The 12500-nt window shown below is 38.9% G+C and overlaps 1 protein-coding gene and 1 pseudogene across 1 annotated transcript; both read right to left on the bottom strand.

Moving 5' to 3' along the window:
• The window catches only part of LOC135227142 (pro-resilin-like), an 81463-nt pseudogene that overhangs the window by 67173 nt on the left and 1790 nt on the right, over nucleotides 1–12500 (bottom strand).
• Nucleotides 7769–8797, bottom strand: LOC135226812 (pro-resilin-like). The gene is made up of 3 exons (XM_064266504.1): nucleotides 8713–8797; nucleotides 8504–8587; nucleotides 7769–8268 (listed from the first exon to the last, which is right to left on the bottom strand). The coding sequence occupies exons 1-3, from the start codon at nucleotides 8722–8724 to the stop codon at nucleotides 7954–7956; spliced, it is 411 nt and encodes a 136-aa protein (XP_064122574.1). The 5' UTR covers nucleotides 8725–8797; the 3' UTR covers nucleotides 7769–7953.

Below are 12500 nucleotides of genomic sequence, written 5' to 3'. Positions count from 1 at the left end.
TCTTAGGGTTCAAGTGGATTCGGGAGTCGGGTCTTGGGATTTACTTGGATTCGTTGGAATCGTAGTAGAACCTCCTGGGAGCCTCACGGACTCGAAGGATTCGTCGGAGTCGGGGAACTGAGCCTCACCGGAGTAGTCATCGGCGACGTATCCGTCGTCACCATCGCGACGAAGGCGGAACCTTCTGCAGGCGACCGTCGGGGAGGTGGACGTAGTAGGATCCCCTGGGTGTTCTCGCCGTCGCGGGCTTCCTGGTGTCCCGAAGTTTGTTGCGGGAGGGGGCGTGGTCGACGGCCCAGTTGAAGTTGTACTTGGCTTCGCCGGATTCGAAGGACTCAGCAGAGCCAGAGGAGAACTGGAATCAGTAGGAATGGTTGAAAATTCAGAAATTACACAGGTCATTGAAATCTCAAATGAAAAGTTCAGTTTCTGGTATTTTCTGCTAAGAGGAATTCATGACGTCTTCGGTCACTTTTGTTTCAGATTAAAAATTTATATTCTTCTATTATATCCTTCAAAGAGGAGTAAGATCCGATGTAAAAAACGGCTTAATATAAGGATTCGAGAGTAAATAAAAACACTGCTTACCCTCCTTGGTGGGGCGTATCTCTCGAAGCTTTCGAAGCTGTCGGCTACTACCAGGGCAGCCATGCCCAAAAAGACGAGGGTGACCTGAAGTGACGAAAAAAAATCAATTTCATAAAATTATTAACGACTAATAGACGATATCAGAGTTATAATTGCCATAATAACTGTCTCTTTTATCCAAAAACAAAATAAGAAAGAGAGTCTCTTACTTTGGAGATCATGTTTGTATTTTTGACGACGTCTCAGCTAGATGAGTCTGTACTGATCCCAACAACTGCCACTCTATATATACCCCGTCCGCGTTTGGAGGGCGTGGTGGCTTCCGTCAGCAAGAGACGGACGGGTTTTTGCATCCTGTGATTTCTAAAAAGGATTTCACTACTTGCGATTAGTCAATCCCCAAATCCTCAATTGCGTGTCAGGATCCCACTCGTCCCTTCGCCTGTACAGCATCTCGGCATCGCAGCTGGCCCGTTTCGTCGGTCAGATGTTGTCATTCAGACGTCCTGTGGTTTTCTCTTTATTGATATTATAATAGTTTTAATTGCTTTTATTTTAATTATTAGTTCTTATTATTATTATTAGTTAATTATTCTTATTATTATTAATTATTATTATTATTATTATTATTATTATTAATTTTTCAGCTATTATCATTGTTATAGATTTATCCAAAACTATTATTGTAAAAAATACATAAAGAAACATGACTGCAATAGTAGTAATATCAACAGGTACTGGAATATAATAGTGGGAAAACAAAATAATAATAATAATAATAATAATAATAATAATAATAATAATAATAATAATAATAATAATAATAATAATAATAATAATATATTATTATTATTATTATTATTATTATTATTATTATTATTATTATTATTATTATTATTATTATTATTATTATCATATTCACTCACTATGTGCGCTGTTTCCAGGAGCACACTCTGAGTCCTGGAGCTACTTCGGCATCTAACTTTTCCAGTTTCCTTTTCAGGGATCTTGGAATCGTGTCTAGTGTCTCCATGATTAGGGTACAATTTCCACTGGCATATCCCATATCCTTCTTATTTCTATTTTCAGGTCTTGTTACTTATCAATTTTTTCTCTATCTTTCTCATCTACTCTGGTGTCTCATGATATTGCAATATCAAAAAAGAAATATTGTTATTATTATTATTATCATTATTATTATTATTATTATTTATTATTATTATTATTATTATTATTATTAACACAATAAAAACGCTGGAGTTCAACTCCAGTAAAAATACCAACTGAATATATCAACGGAGATCGCCATCTAAGATCCAGTTGTGTCTCCAGACTGTATTATTATTATTATTATTATTATTATTATTATTATTATTAATTATTATTAACGCTAGAAAAATACTGGACTTCAACTCCAGTAAAAACACCAACTGAATATATCAACGGAGATCGTCATCTAAGATCCAGTTGTAGTTTCCAGCCTGTATTTTTGTAATCTCTCGTTCCTCCATTCAAAGCCAATTTCTTTTAGTGTTAAACTACATTTTTCAGGAGTGAACGAGCAGTTCAGAACAAACATGGCTACATCATGCTATAATCGCGTGTTCATTTCCGGTCGTGTAGCGATCATTAAAACTGGTATCACGAAAGAAAGGAATCTGAATTCCTTTAATATTTTTATGAGCAAGCGAAAAGAATGTTTACTAATTCTCCACAACAGGAAAAAGGTAGAACTAGGTATTCTAGTTAAGGGTATAAAATCTGACTGCCATTATAGCGATAGGAAATAGACCACGTGTATGCCGATAGACTAGAGGGAGAGAGAAATTTTAACCTTAGCTTCTTTTTATGTGCCCTTGCATAAAAATTTTATTCCCTAAATAGAGGTATTTAGGGAATAAAATTCAAAACGAAAATAAGTACCATATTTCGTAAATTGCAAGTTAATTGCGAATCTCGTGTTGTAAAGATATTTTCTTGTTTTTTTTTTACATGAATCAACGCGCAGGTGATTGTCCGAGCGCTCTCTCTCTCTCATCTCTCTCTCTCTCTCTCTCGTCTCTCTCTCTCTCTCTCTCGCGTTCGCTTGTAGGTCTAAACAGGATAGAATTTAAATCCCTGGCCACGTGTCTACTTCAACCCTATCCATTGCCCTGTTTATTAACAAAAGAATAGATGAGTCAATAAGAAAAAAAAAAAAAAAAAAAAAACAAAGTGTTAGAGTAAAATTCTTAACGTTAGGATAAGGAAAATCAAAGGTAAACTTTTTTTTTTTCTGTGCAAAAAAGGAATAATAAGGGCAAATACTTATTGCTTTACAAACAAGGGCACATGTTACCCTTAGCCTAACTTTCTCTACCGCGGCCTTGAAAGTCTTGTGTGATTCATCCTTATGCCTATGGCAATCCGTGTGTAGGCCTAATTCTCCGGAGATTCAAATTGGCGAAATTGGAGGGTCTTAGGTTAGCGAGAGCTAGGGTGAAAAACGGTACATGTGCGGAGGCGGTTACGCAGTGGTGAGAGATTTTATTCTGGTTCTTCCTCTTCCCTTTATTGTATACGAGCTAGCGTTTAAAATACGGATTCTGAGCATAGCTAGGTCGAAAGGGTAAGATAGACCAGGGATTTGCGTTGGTAAAAAAAAAAAAAAAAAAAAAAAGGAAAAATAATCTTTATCCCCTTTTTGTCTACGCCCTCGAGACGATATATAAAAAAAAGGGGGGGAGACCCCATATACATTTTATATGATCACCTGCATTTGCCACGTGTTCATGTTGAGTTTCCGTGAAATTCGTGACCAGATTCTTTCCTTTTTTATTTCCAAAGCCATATTCGCGTTGAGTTCCGCGTTTACGAAATTCATTTGCCACGTTTTTCACGTTGAGTTTCCGTGAAATTCGTGACCAGATTCTTTCTTTTTTATTCACAAAGTTGTATTCGCGTTGAGTTTCCACATTTACGAAGTTTGTTTACTACTTCACGATTTTCACGTTGAGTGTTCCGTGAAATTCGTGGCCAGATTCTTTCTTTCTCTCTTTTTTTACAAGCCTGTACTCGCATTGAGGTTTCCATGTTTACAAAAATTTATTGCCAAATCCATTATCGGCGTCGAGTTTTCCGCCGAACTGTAAATTACAGAGATTTTACGGTGAGGGTTTTCCACTGCGCCACGCGCCAGTACTAATTGTATTTGCAGGGATTTTACGGTCTTCTTGCCAAGTATCGGCATTGAGTATTCTGCCTACCCTTGGCAACATTTGCAGTTTTGCAACTGCCTTTCATCCTATTATTGTCAGGCTAGACTACTAGCATTTTACTGCTGAGGAGATGGCCAGTAACGCAGCACTGGAGGAGGCTAAGGCCTTCACAGAAGCCGGAAGAGCCCTAGGGCTGGAGGGCGCAAACTGATCATTGGGTGAACGATAAAGAATGAAAGAAGCGCCCAAGAGAGAGAAGTCGAAAGGGAGAAGGAGGGGAAACACAAGAGAAAAGAGAAGCACAAAGAGAAGAAGAGCGAGCTGAGAGAGCATTCCAAGCAGCCGAAGAGGAGAAAGAAAGAGCACATCAACAGGCTATGGCAGTCCAGAGTGCCACTCTGGCACCATCCGAGTCCACACGCCCCCTGCCCCCCCCCCCCCCCACCCCCCCCCCCTTCCTTCACACTCTCACCTCCTCATCATGGGTGACCTCATTAGGACTTGGGACGATAGCAAACCCGACACCTGGCTCGATCATGTCGAGCAGGTGTTCGAGAACTTCAATCCAACCCCTCAGGAAATGGCCCTCCTCCTTGGCAAGCATCTCGCTGGCAAAGGGCGGTCTGCATTCGAGCCCTTCCCCTGAATGAGCGAAAAGATCTCGCCCTCGTCAGAGAGGCAATCCTTGGGGCTTATAAGTTGACCCCAGATCGGTGGAGGCAGAAATGGAAGCGTCAAACCGACCTTGAGAGGTCGAAGAAGAAGGGAAAAGGGAGTTGAGGTTTTCCGAAACCTAACGAGAGCCAGTAGTCTCTCCGCACTAGTGCCGGGCACAGTGCCACCCTCTTATAGAGAATCCTGACCCTCTCCTTTTTGAGGAGAGTGCCAGATTCTGGCTACTTCTACTTGTTTTCGTTATATCCTTTTTGTAACTTTCTAATTATTATTTTTTTTTGTACTGTCTATATCTTCTCTTCCATAGTTTCCTTTCCTCTTCTTTACTGCCTTTAAGCATTTATTGTACATAGTATGCTCTCCCTTAGACAGAGCCACACCCGCCAGCTATTCTAGCCTTATATAAATTAGTACTTCATTATGAACTACTATCCTAAAAGGTGCCACAATTGGCACAGTGCCCTATTCTAGGCACTTGGCATTCCATTTGACTAGGGAAAATTTTAGCCAGTCAAAATTGCTATAGCTTTAGAGATATTTTCATCAACGGCCTGGCTCGTTATACATTGTTTTGATTTGATTGCTGATTTCGTGTTACTTCCTCGTCTTTATATTTTGTGAAATTGTCATTGTCCCTGGTGAGACTTACATTTTGTGTAATTTTATTTCCTCTCTACGGAGAATTACTTCATTAACTCTACCCTTGTTAGTTTGCACTAATGTTTACTATGATATAATTAATACTGTTAGGCGTCTTCTTGTTACGAGACATAGTTATTAACAAAATCGTAGTGCCATTAACACACCTGAACACGTCATATCACCCCATCAGGGTAAACTAACAGTATGTGTCACCTTAAAAAATTAAGCTAGCAGTATTATATATGATATAATTTACCCTGTAAGTTTAAGTTTTCTAATCATTTATTTGCTATTCCTTGTCATTTTCAGTGTGATGTTTTATATCTTAAGAATATTCTTTCTTGGAAAACATAGCAAGATGTTATTTTTGTTTTTAAGCCACATCACACTTTATTTTCTAATTAATGATTAATCCTCTGCCTGTCGAGTAACCCTTCATGAATATTATCATCGGCAGAGTTTGAATATTGCTGATATTATAAGTCCGCTCAAGGGATGATGGAAGGCTCAGTAATTTATATTTGTCATTTGTCCTTGTTTCTGGTTTGTCTTGTCCATTCCAACCCGTCTAGGGTTGAAATGTCCTCTTGAATGGGGAGGTGTTCAAGATTTTAAGCCAGAACCAAGGAAAGTTAAAATTTCTTATAACAAGACTCATTCATCCTTGTCTATATAAGTTGCCCCTTTGAACTGAAAACCTCCTTTCTCTAGAAAAAACTATCTTTGCTCCCATTGGCTGTCCAGAATTTACCACCCCCACAGGGAAAATCTGGATTGGGGCGACGCTTACCGGGAGAAGTTTTAAAAGGGCAGGGACCCAGCAGTTCGTCCTCAGAACCTCTCAGAGCTAGGAGAGCTCAGAACCTCCTCGGACATTGCCCTGCAGACACCACTTCACCAATTCTGCTCCCCCTGCCTCCTCTAGGGAAGTCCCAAGTATTTTTATACTTCCATAGTGCACAGATATATCAGTAGATATAAGAAGACTACCAAGCCCTGGATTTCCAGGTACTGTGAGAGTAAATTCCAGTTCAGCCAGGGAATAGTTTTGCATTTTGTCGGTATTCCATTTCCAGTCTTCCAAGGCGACCTCCCACCTCCGTTGTTTAGCTTCTCACTCCCCCAATCTTGGTTCAATGCTGTGATTACGCCCCTTGTGATACTAGTAAACATCCCCTAGTTAATTCAAGTAATGTACTAGCTCCTTCTGTGAACTACCAGTCATTTCCATCCCCTCTGAGCAGTTTGAAAATTTTTTGATTGAAAGAAAATAGTGTGTAACGCTCGCCCACGTGTTCCCTCGCCTCAGTACTTATCCTAGGATACAATCCCTTTGCAGACAAACACCGTGCCTAATTATGTGGGAAATTGGGAACTCTTTGGCGTAAGCCTTGCATTTCAATAACCCATTTGTGCAAAATTCTGAACTCCGTGTCTGGTTGCCCCAGCCACGTGTTTCCGGTGGATCGACAATCAAGCACCTTATTCGTTCCTGGACCTATGGAAATTAATGTAAATATAGTGCATTTAAAACTAAAGTCCAGCTTTATGTAAATTCCTCCTTCCTCAGTAATATCGGCCTTCTGCCATAGTTTTTTTTTCTCTTTTCTTTGTTGTGATCTCTCGTTCCTCCATTCAAGGCCAATTTCTTTTAGTGTTAAACTTCATTTTTTAGGAGTGAACGAGCTGTTCAGAACAATATATATATATATATATATATATATATATATATATATATATATATATATATATATATATATATATATAGATATATATTAATATATGGTATGCTTTCTATATATTTGTGTGTGTGTGTGTGTGTGTGTGTGTGTGAGAGAGAGAGAGAGAGAGAGAGAGAGAGAGAGAGAGAGAGAGAGAGAGAGAGAAAGCTTTATGATTTCAGTACAATGTGTATTTTCAAAAGAAACTACAGTGATAATTTTAGCATAACTTTGCCTCAAGAGAGAAACCCGGTTCATGAAACCGGTTATATATATATATATATATATATATATATATATATATATATATATATATATATATATATATATATATATATATATAAATATATATATATATATATATATATATATATATGTCTGTGCATGTGAGATACATATATATATATGTAGAGAGAGAGAGAGAGAGAGGAGAGAGAGAGAGAGAAGAACCGGTTCATGAAACCTTAACCCAAAGCTAAATCCTCTGCGAACCGGAAGGTATCACCAGGCGTTTGTAGTCGTCGCTTACCTGAGTCGGCTAAGTGTAACCTTACTCACAGTATCATAGGAGAGAGTTTTTTAATTTGTACCCCATCCAGATTTAGCGCTCGTAGTAAGCCCACCAATGACTGTGAGGTAATGGTGAAGTTAAGAGAACGTTGTGGAGTTAAGAAAAATTTATATATAACATATATATATATATATATATATATATATATATATATATATATATATACATATATCCGTATATGTGTGTATAAATTACAGCATCATAATCACAGCCATCTTCTTCACATGAATTAACATAATTATGTCTGTTCCAACAACTATAGCATTTTCTTGTACAGGTCTTCTTATGATTCCACTGTGGAAATGATTAGCTGCGATCTGCAATATTTTTTTTTTTTTCAGGTACTGTTAAAAGTCAAGAATAAAACAACTGAATTACGTTTCAAAGTTTACTCATTAAATAAATAAATAAGCATGAATACTGACTGAGGGTTTTCCAAGAAGAAAAGGAGTTTGATGAGAAAATAAGGAAAAACATTGGCCCTCAGGAAGGATTCCTCCTTCCGTCGAGAATATTTGGTCTCAGGGTTCAAGTGGATTCGGGAGTCGGGTCTCGGGATTTACTTGGACTCGTTGGAGTCGTAGTAGAACCTCCTGGGAGCCTCACGGGACTCGAAGGATTCGTCGGAGTCGGGGAACTGAGCCTCACCGGAGTAGGTCACATCGGCGACGTATCCGTCGTCACCATCGACGACGAAGGACACCTTCTGCAGGCGACCGTCGGGGAGGTGGACATAGTAGGATCCCTGGGTGTTCTCGCCGTCGCGGGCTTCCTGGTGTCCGAAGTTGTTGCGGGAGGGGGCGTGGTCGACGGCCCAGTTGAAGTTGTACTTGGCTTCGCCGGATTCGAAGGACTCAGCAGAGCCAGAGGAGAACTGGAATCAGTAGGAATGGTTGAAAATTCAGAAATTACACAGGTCATTGAAATCTCAAATGAAAAGTTTTTCAGTTTCTGGTATTTTGTTTCTGCTAAGACGAATTCATGACGTCCTCGGGTCACTTTTGTTTCAGATTAAAAATTTATCCTCTATTACCTCCTTCAAAGAGGAGTTAGATCCGATGTAAACGGCTTAATATAAGGATTCGAGAGTAAATAAAAACACTGCTTACCCTCCTTGGTGGGGCGTATCTCTCGAAGCTTTCGAAGCTGTCGGCTACTACCAGGGCAGCCATGCCCAAAAAGACGAGGGTGACCTGAAGTGACGAAAAAAAATCAATTTCATAAAATTATTAACGACTAATAGACGATATCAGAGTTATAATTGCCATAATAACTGTCTCTTTTATCCAAAAACAAAATAAGAAAGAGAGTCTCTTACTTTGGAGATCATGTTTGTATTTTTGACGACGTCTCAGCTAGATGAGTCTGTACTGATCCCAACAAACTGCCGCTCTATATATACCCCGTCCGCGTTTGGAGGGCGTGGTGGCTTCCGTCAGCAAGAGGACGGACGGGTTTTTGCATCCTGTGATTTTCTAAAAGGAGATTTCACTACTTGCGATTAGTCAATCCCCAAATCCTCAATTGCGTGTCAGGATCCCGATCGTCCCTTTCGCCCTGTACAGCATCTCGGCATCGCAGCTGGCCCTTTCGTCGGTCAGATGTTGTCATTGGGACGTCCTGTGGTTTTCTCTTTGGATTGATATTATAATAGTTAATTGCTTTTATTATTATTATTATTATTATTATTATTATTATTATTATTATTATTATTATTATTATTATTAGTTATTATTATTATTATTATTATTATTTGTTTTTTCAGCTATTATCATTGTTATAGATTTATCCAAAACTATTATTGTAAAAATACATAAAGAAACATGACTGCAATAGTAGTAATATCAACAGGTACTGGAATATAATATGTGGGAAAACAAAATAATAATATAATAATAATAATAATAATAATAATAATAATAATAATAATTACTATTATTATTAATTATTATTATTATTATTATTATTATTATTATTATTATTATATTATTATTATCATATTCACTCACTATGTGCGCTGTTTGCCAGGAGCACACTCTTCTGCATGAGTCCTGGAGCTACTTCGGCATCTAACTTTTCCAGTTTCCTTTTCAGGATCTTGGGATCGTGTCTAGTGTCTCCATGATTAGGGGTACAATTTCCACTGGCATATCCCATATCCTTCTTATTTCTATTTTCAGGTCTTCTTACTTATCAATTTTTTCTCTATCTTTCTCATCTACTCTGGTGTCTCATGGTATTGCAACATCAAAGAAAGTATTATTATTATTATTATTATTATTATTATTATTATTATTATTATTATTATTATTATTATTATTATTATTATTGTTATTATTATTATTATTAACACAATAAAAATGCTGGAGTTCAACTCCAGTAAAAAATACCAACTGAATATCAACGGAAATCGCCATCTAAGATCCAGTTGTAGTCTCCAGACTGTATTATTATTATTATTATTATTATTATTATTATTATTATTATTATTATTATTATTATTATTATTAACGCTAGAAAAATACTGGACTTCAACTTCAGTAAAAATACCAACTAAAAATATATCAGCGGAGATCGTCATCTAAGATCCAGTTGTAGTTTCCAGACTGTATTTTTGTGATCTCTCGTTCCTCCATTCAAAGCCAATTTCTTTTAGTGTTAAACTACATTTTTCAGGAGTGAACGAGCAGTTCAGAACAAAATGGCGACTTTATGCTAGAATCGTGTTCATTTCCGGTCGTGTAGCGATCATTAAAACTGGTATCACGAAAGAAAGGAATCTGAATTCCTTTAATAATTTTATGAGCAAGCGAAAAGAATATTTAGCAATTCTCCACAACAGGAAAAAGGTAGAACTAGGTATTCTAGTTAAGGGTATAAAATCTGACTGCCATTATAGCGATAGGAAATAGACCACGTGTATGCCGATAGACTAGAGAGAGAGAGAGAAAAAATTTTAACCTTAGCTTCTTTAATGTGCCATTGCATAGAGGTATTTAGGGAATAAAATTCAAAACGAAAATAAGTACCATATTTCGTAAATTGCAAGTTAATTGCGAATCTCGTGTTGTAAAGATATTTCGTGTTTTTTTTTACATGAATCAACGCGCTGGTCATTGTTCGAGCGCTCTCTCTCTCTCTCTCTCTCTCTCTCTCTCGCGTTCGCTTGTAGGTCTAAACAGGATAGAATTTAAATCCCTGGCCACGTGTCTACTTCAACCCTATCCATTGCCCTGTTTATTAACAAAAGAATAGATGAGTCAATAAGAAAAAAAAAAAAACGCGAATGTTAGAGTAAAATTCTTAACGTTAGGATAAGGAAAATCAAAGGTACATTTTTTTTTTTCTGTGCAGAGAGGAATAATAAGGCAATACTTATTGCTTTACAAACAAGGGCACATGTTACCCTTAGCCTAACTTTCTCTACCGCGGCCTTGAAAGTCTTGTGTGATTCATTCTTTATGTCGAGCCAATCCGTGTGTAGGCCTAATTCTCCGGAGATTCAAATTGGCGAAATTGGAGGGTCTTAGGTTAGCGAGAGCTAGGGTGAAAAACGGTACATGTTAGGGGGGTTGTGCGGAAGTGGTTATGCAGCGGTGAGAGATTTTGTTCTGGTTCGTCGTCTTCCCTTTATTGTATACGAGCTAGCGTTTTAAAATACGGATTCTGAGCATAGCTAGGTCGATAGGGTAAGATAGACCAGGGATTTGCGTTGGTAAAAAAAAAAAAAAAAAAAAAAAAAAAAAAAAAACAATAATCTTTATCCCCTTTTTGTCTCCGCCCTCGACACGATATATAAAAAAAGGGGGGAAGACCCCAAATACATTTTATATGATCACCTGCATTTGCCACGTTTTCATGTTGAGTTTCCGTGAAATTCGTGACCAGATTCTTTCCTTTTTATTTCCAAAGCCATATTCGCGTTGAGTTCCGCGTTTACGAAATTCATTTGCCACGTTTTTCACGTTGAGTTTCCGTGAAATTCGTGACCAGATTCTTTCTTTTTTATTCACAAAGTTGTATTCGCGTTGAGTTTCCACATTTACGAAGTTTGTTTACTACTTCACGATTTTTCACATTGAGTTTCCGTGAAATTCGTGGCCAGATTCTTTCTTTCTCTCTTTTTTTACAAGCCTGTACTCGCATTGAGGTTTCCATGTTTACAAAAATTTATTGCCAAATCCATTATCGGCGTCGAGTTCTCCGCCGAACTGTAAATTACAGAGATTTTACGGTGTGGGTTTTCCACCGCGCTACGCGCCAGTAGTAACTGTATTTGCAGGGATTTTACGGTCTTCTTGCCAAGTATCGGCATTGAGTATTCTGCCTACCCTTGGCAACATTTGTAGTTTTACAACTGCCTTTCATCCTATTATTCTCAGGCTAGACTACTAGCGTTTTACTGCTGAGGAGATGCCCAGTAACGCTGCACTGGAGGAGGCTAAAGCCTTCACAGAATCCGGAAGAGCCCTTGGGCTGGAGGGCGCAAAACTGATCAATTGGGTGAACGATAAGCTGAAAGAAGCAGCCCAAGAGAGAGCAGTCGAAAGGGAGAAGGAGGGGGAAGCACAAGAGAGAAGAGAAGCAGCTGAGAGAGCATTCCAAGCAGCCGAAGAGGAGAAAGAAAGAGCACATCAACAGGCTATGGCAGTCCAGAGTGACTCTGGCACTCCGAGTCCACGCCCCCTGCCCCCCACCCCCCCCCCCCCCCCACTTCCCTTCACACTCTACCTCCTCATCATGGGTGACCTCATTAGGACTTGGGACGATAGCGAACCCGACACCTGGCTCGATCATGTCGAGCAGTGTTTCAAGAACTTCAATCCAACCCCTCAGGAAATGGCCCTCCTCCTTGGCAAGCATCTCGCTGGCAAAGGGCGGTCTGCATTCGAGGCCCTTCCCCTGAATGAGCGAAAAGATCTCGCCCCTCGTCAGAGAGGCAATCCTTGGGGCTTATAAGTTGACCCCAGATCGGTGGAGGCAGAAACTGGAAGCGTCAAACCGACCTTGGAGAGGTCGAAGAAGAAGGGAAAAGGGAGTTGAGTTTTCCGAAACCTTACGAGAGCCAATAGTCTCTCCGCACTAGTGCCGGGCACAGTGCCACCC

This window comes from Macrobrachium nipponense, chromosome 15, assembly GCF_015104395.2.
Source record: "Macrobrachium nipponense isolate FS-2020 chromosome 15, ASM1510439v2, whole genome shotgun sequence".
NCBI classification, from domain to species: Eukaryota; Metazoa; Arthropoda; class Malacostraca; order Decapoda; family Palaemonidae; genus Macrobrachium; species Macrobrachium nipponense.
This window is presented reverse-complemented; position numbering and strand designations above follow the sequence as displayed.

Bases quoted from the DNA above. Each gene is read 5' to 3' on its own strand.
- LOC135226812 (XM_064266504.1), bottom strand. The intron at 8,269-8,503 runs GTAAGCAGTGTT...TACTGATTCCAG, and splicing joins GATACGCCCCACCAAGGAGG to TTCTCCTCTGGCTCTGCTGA.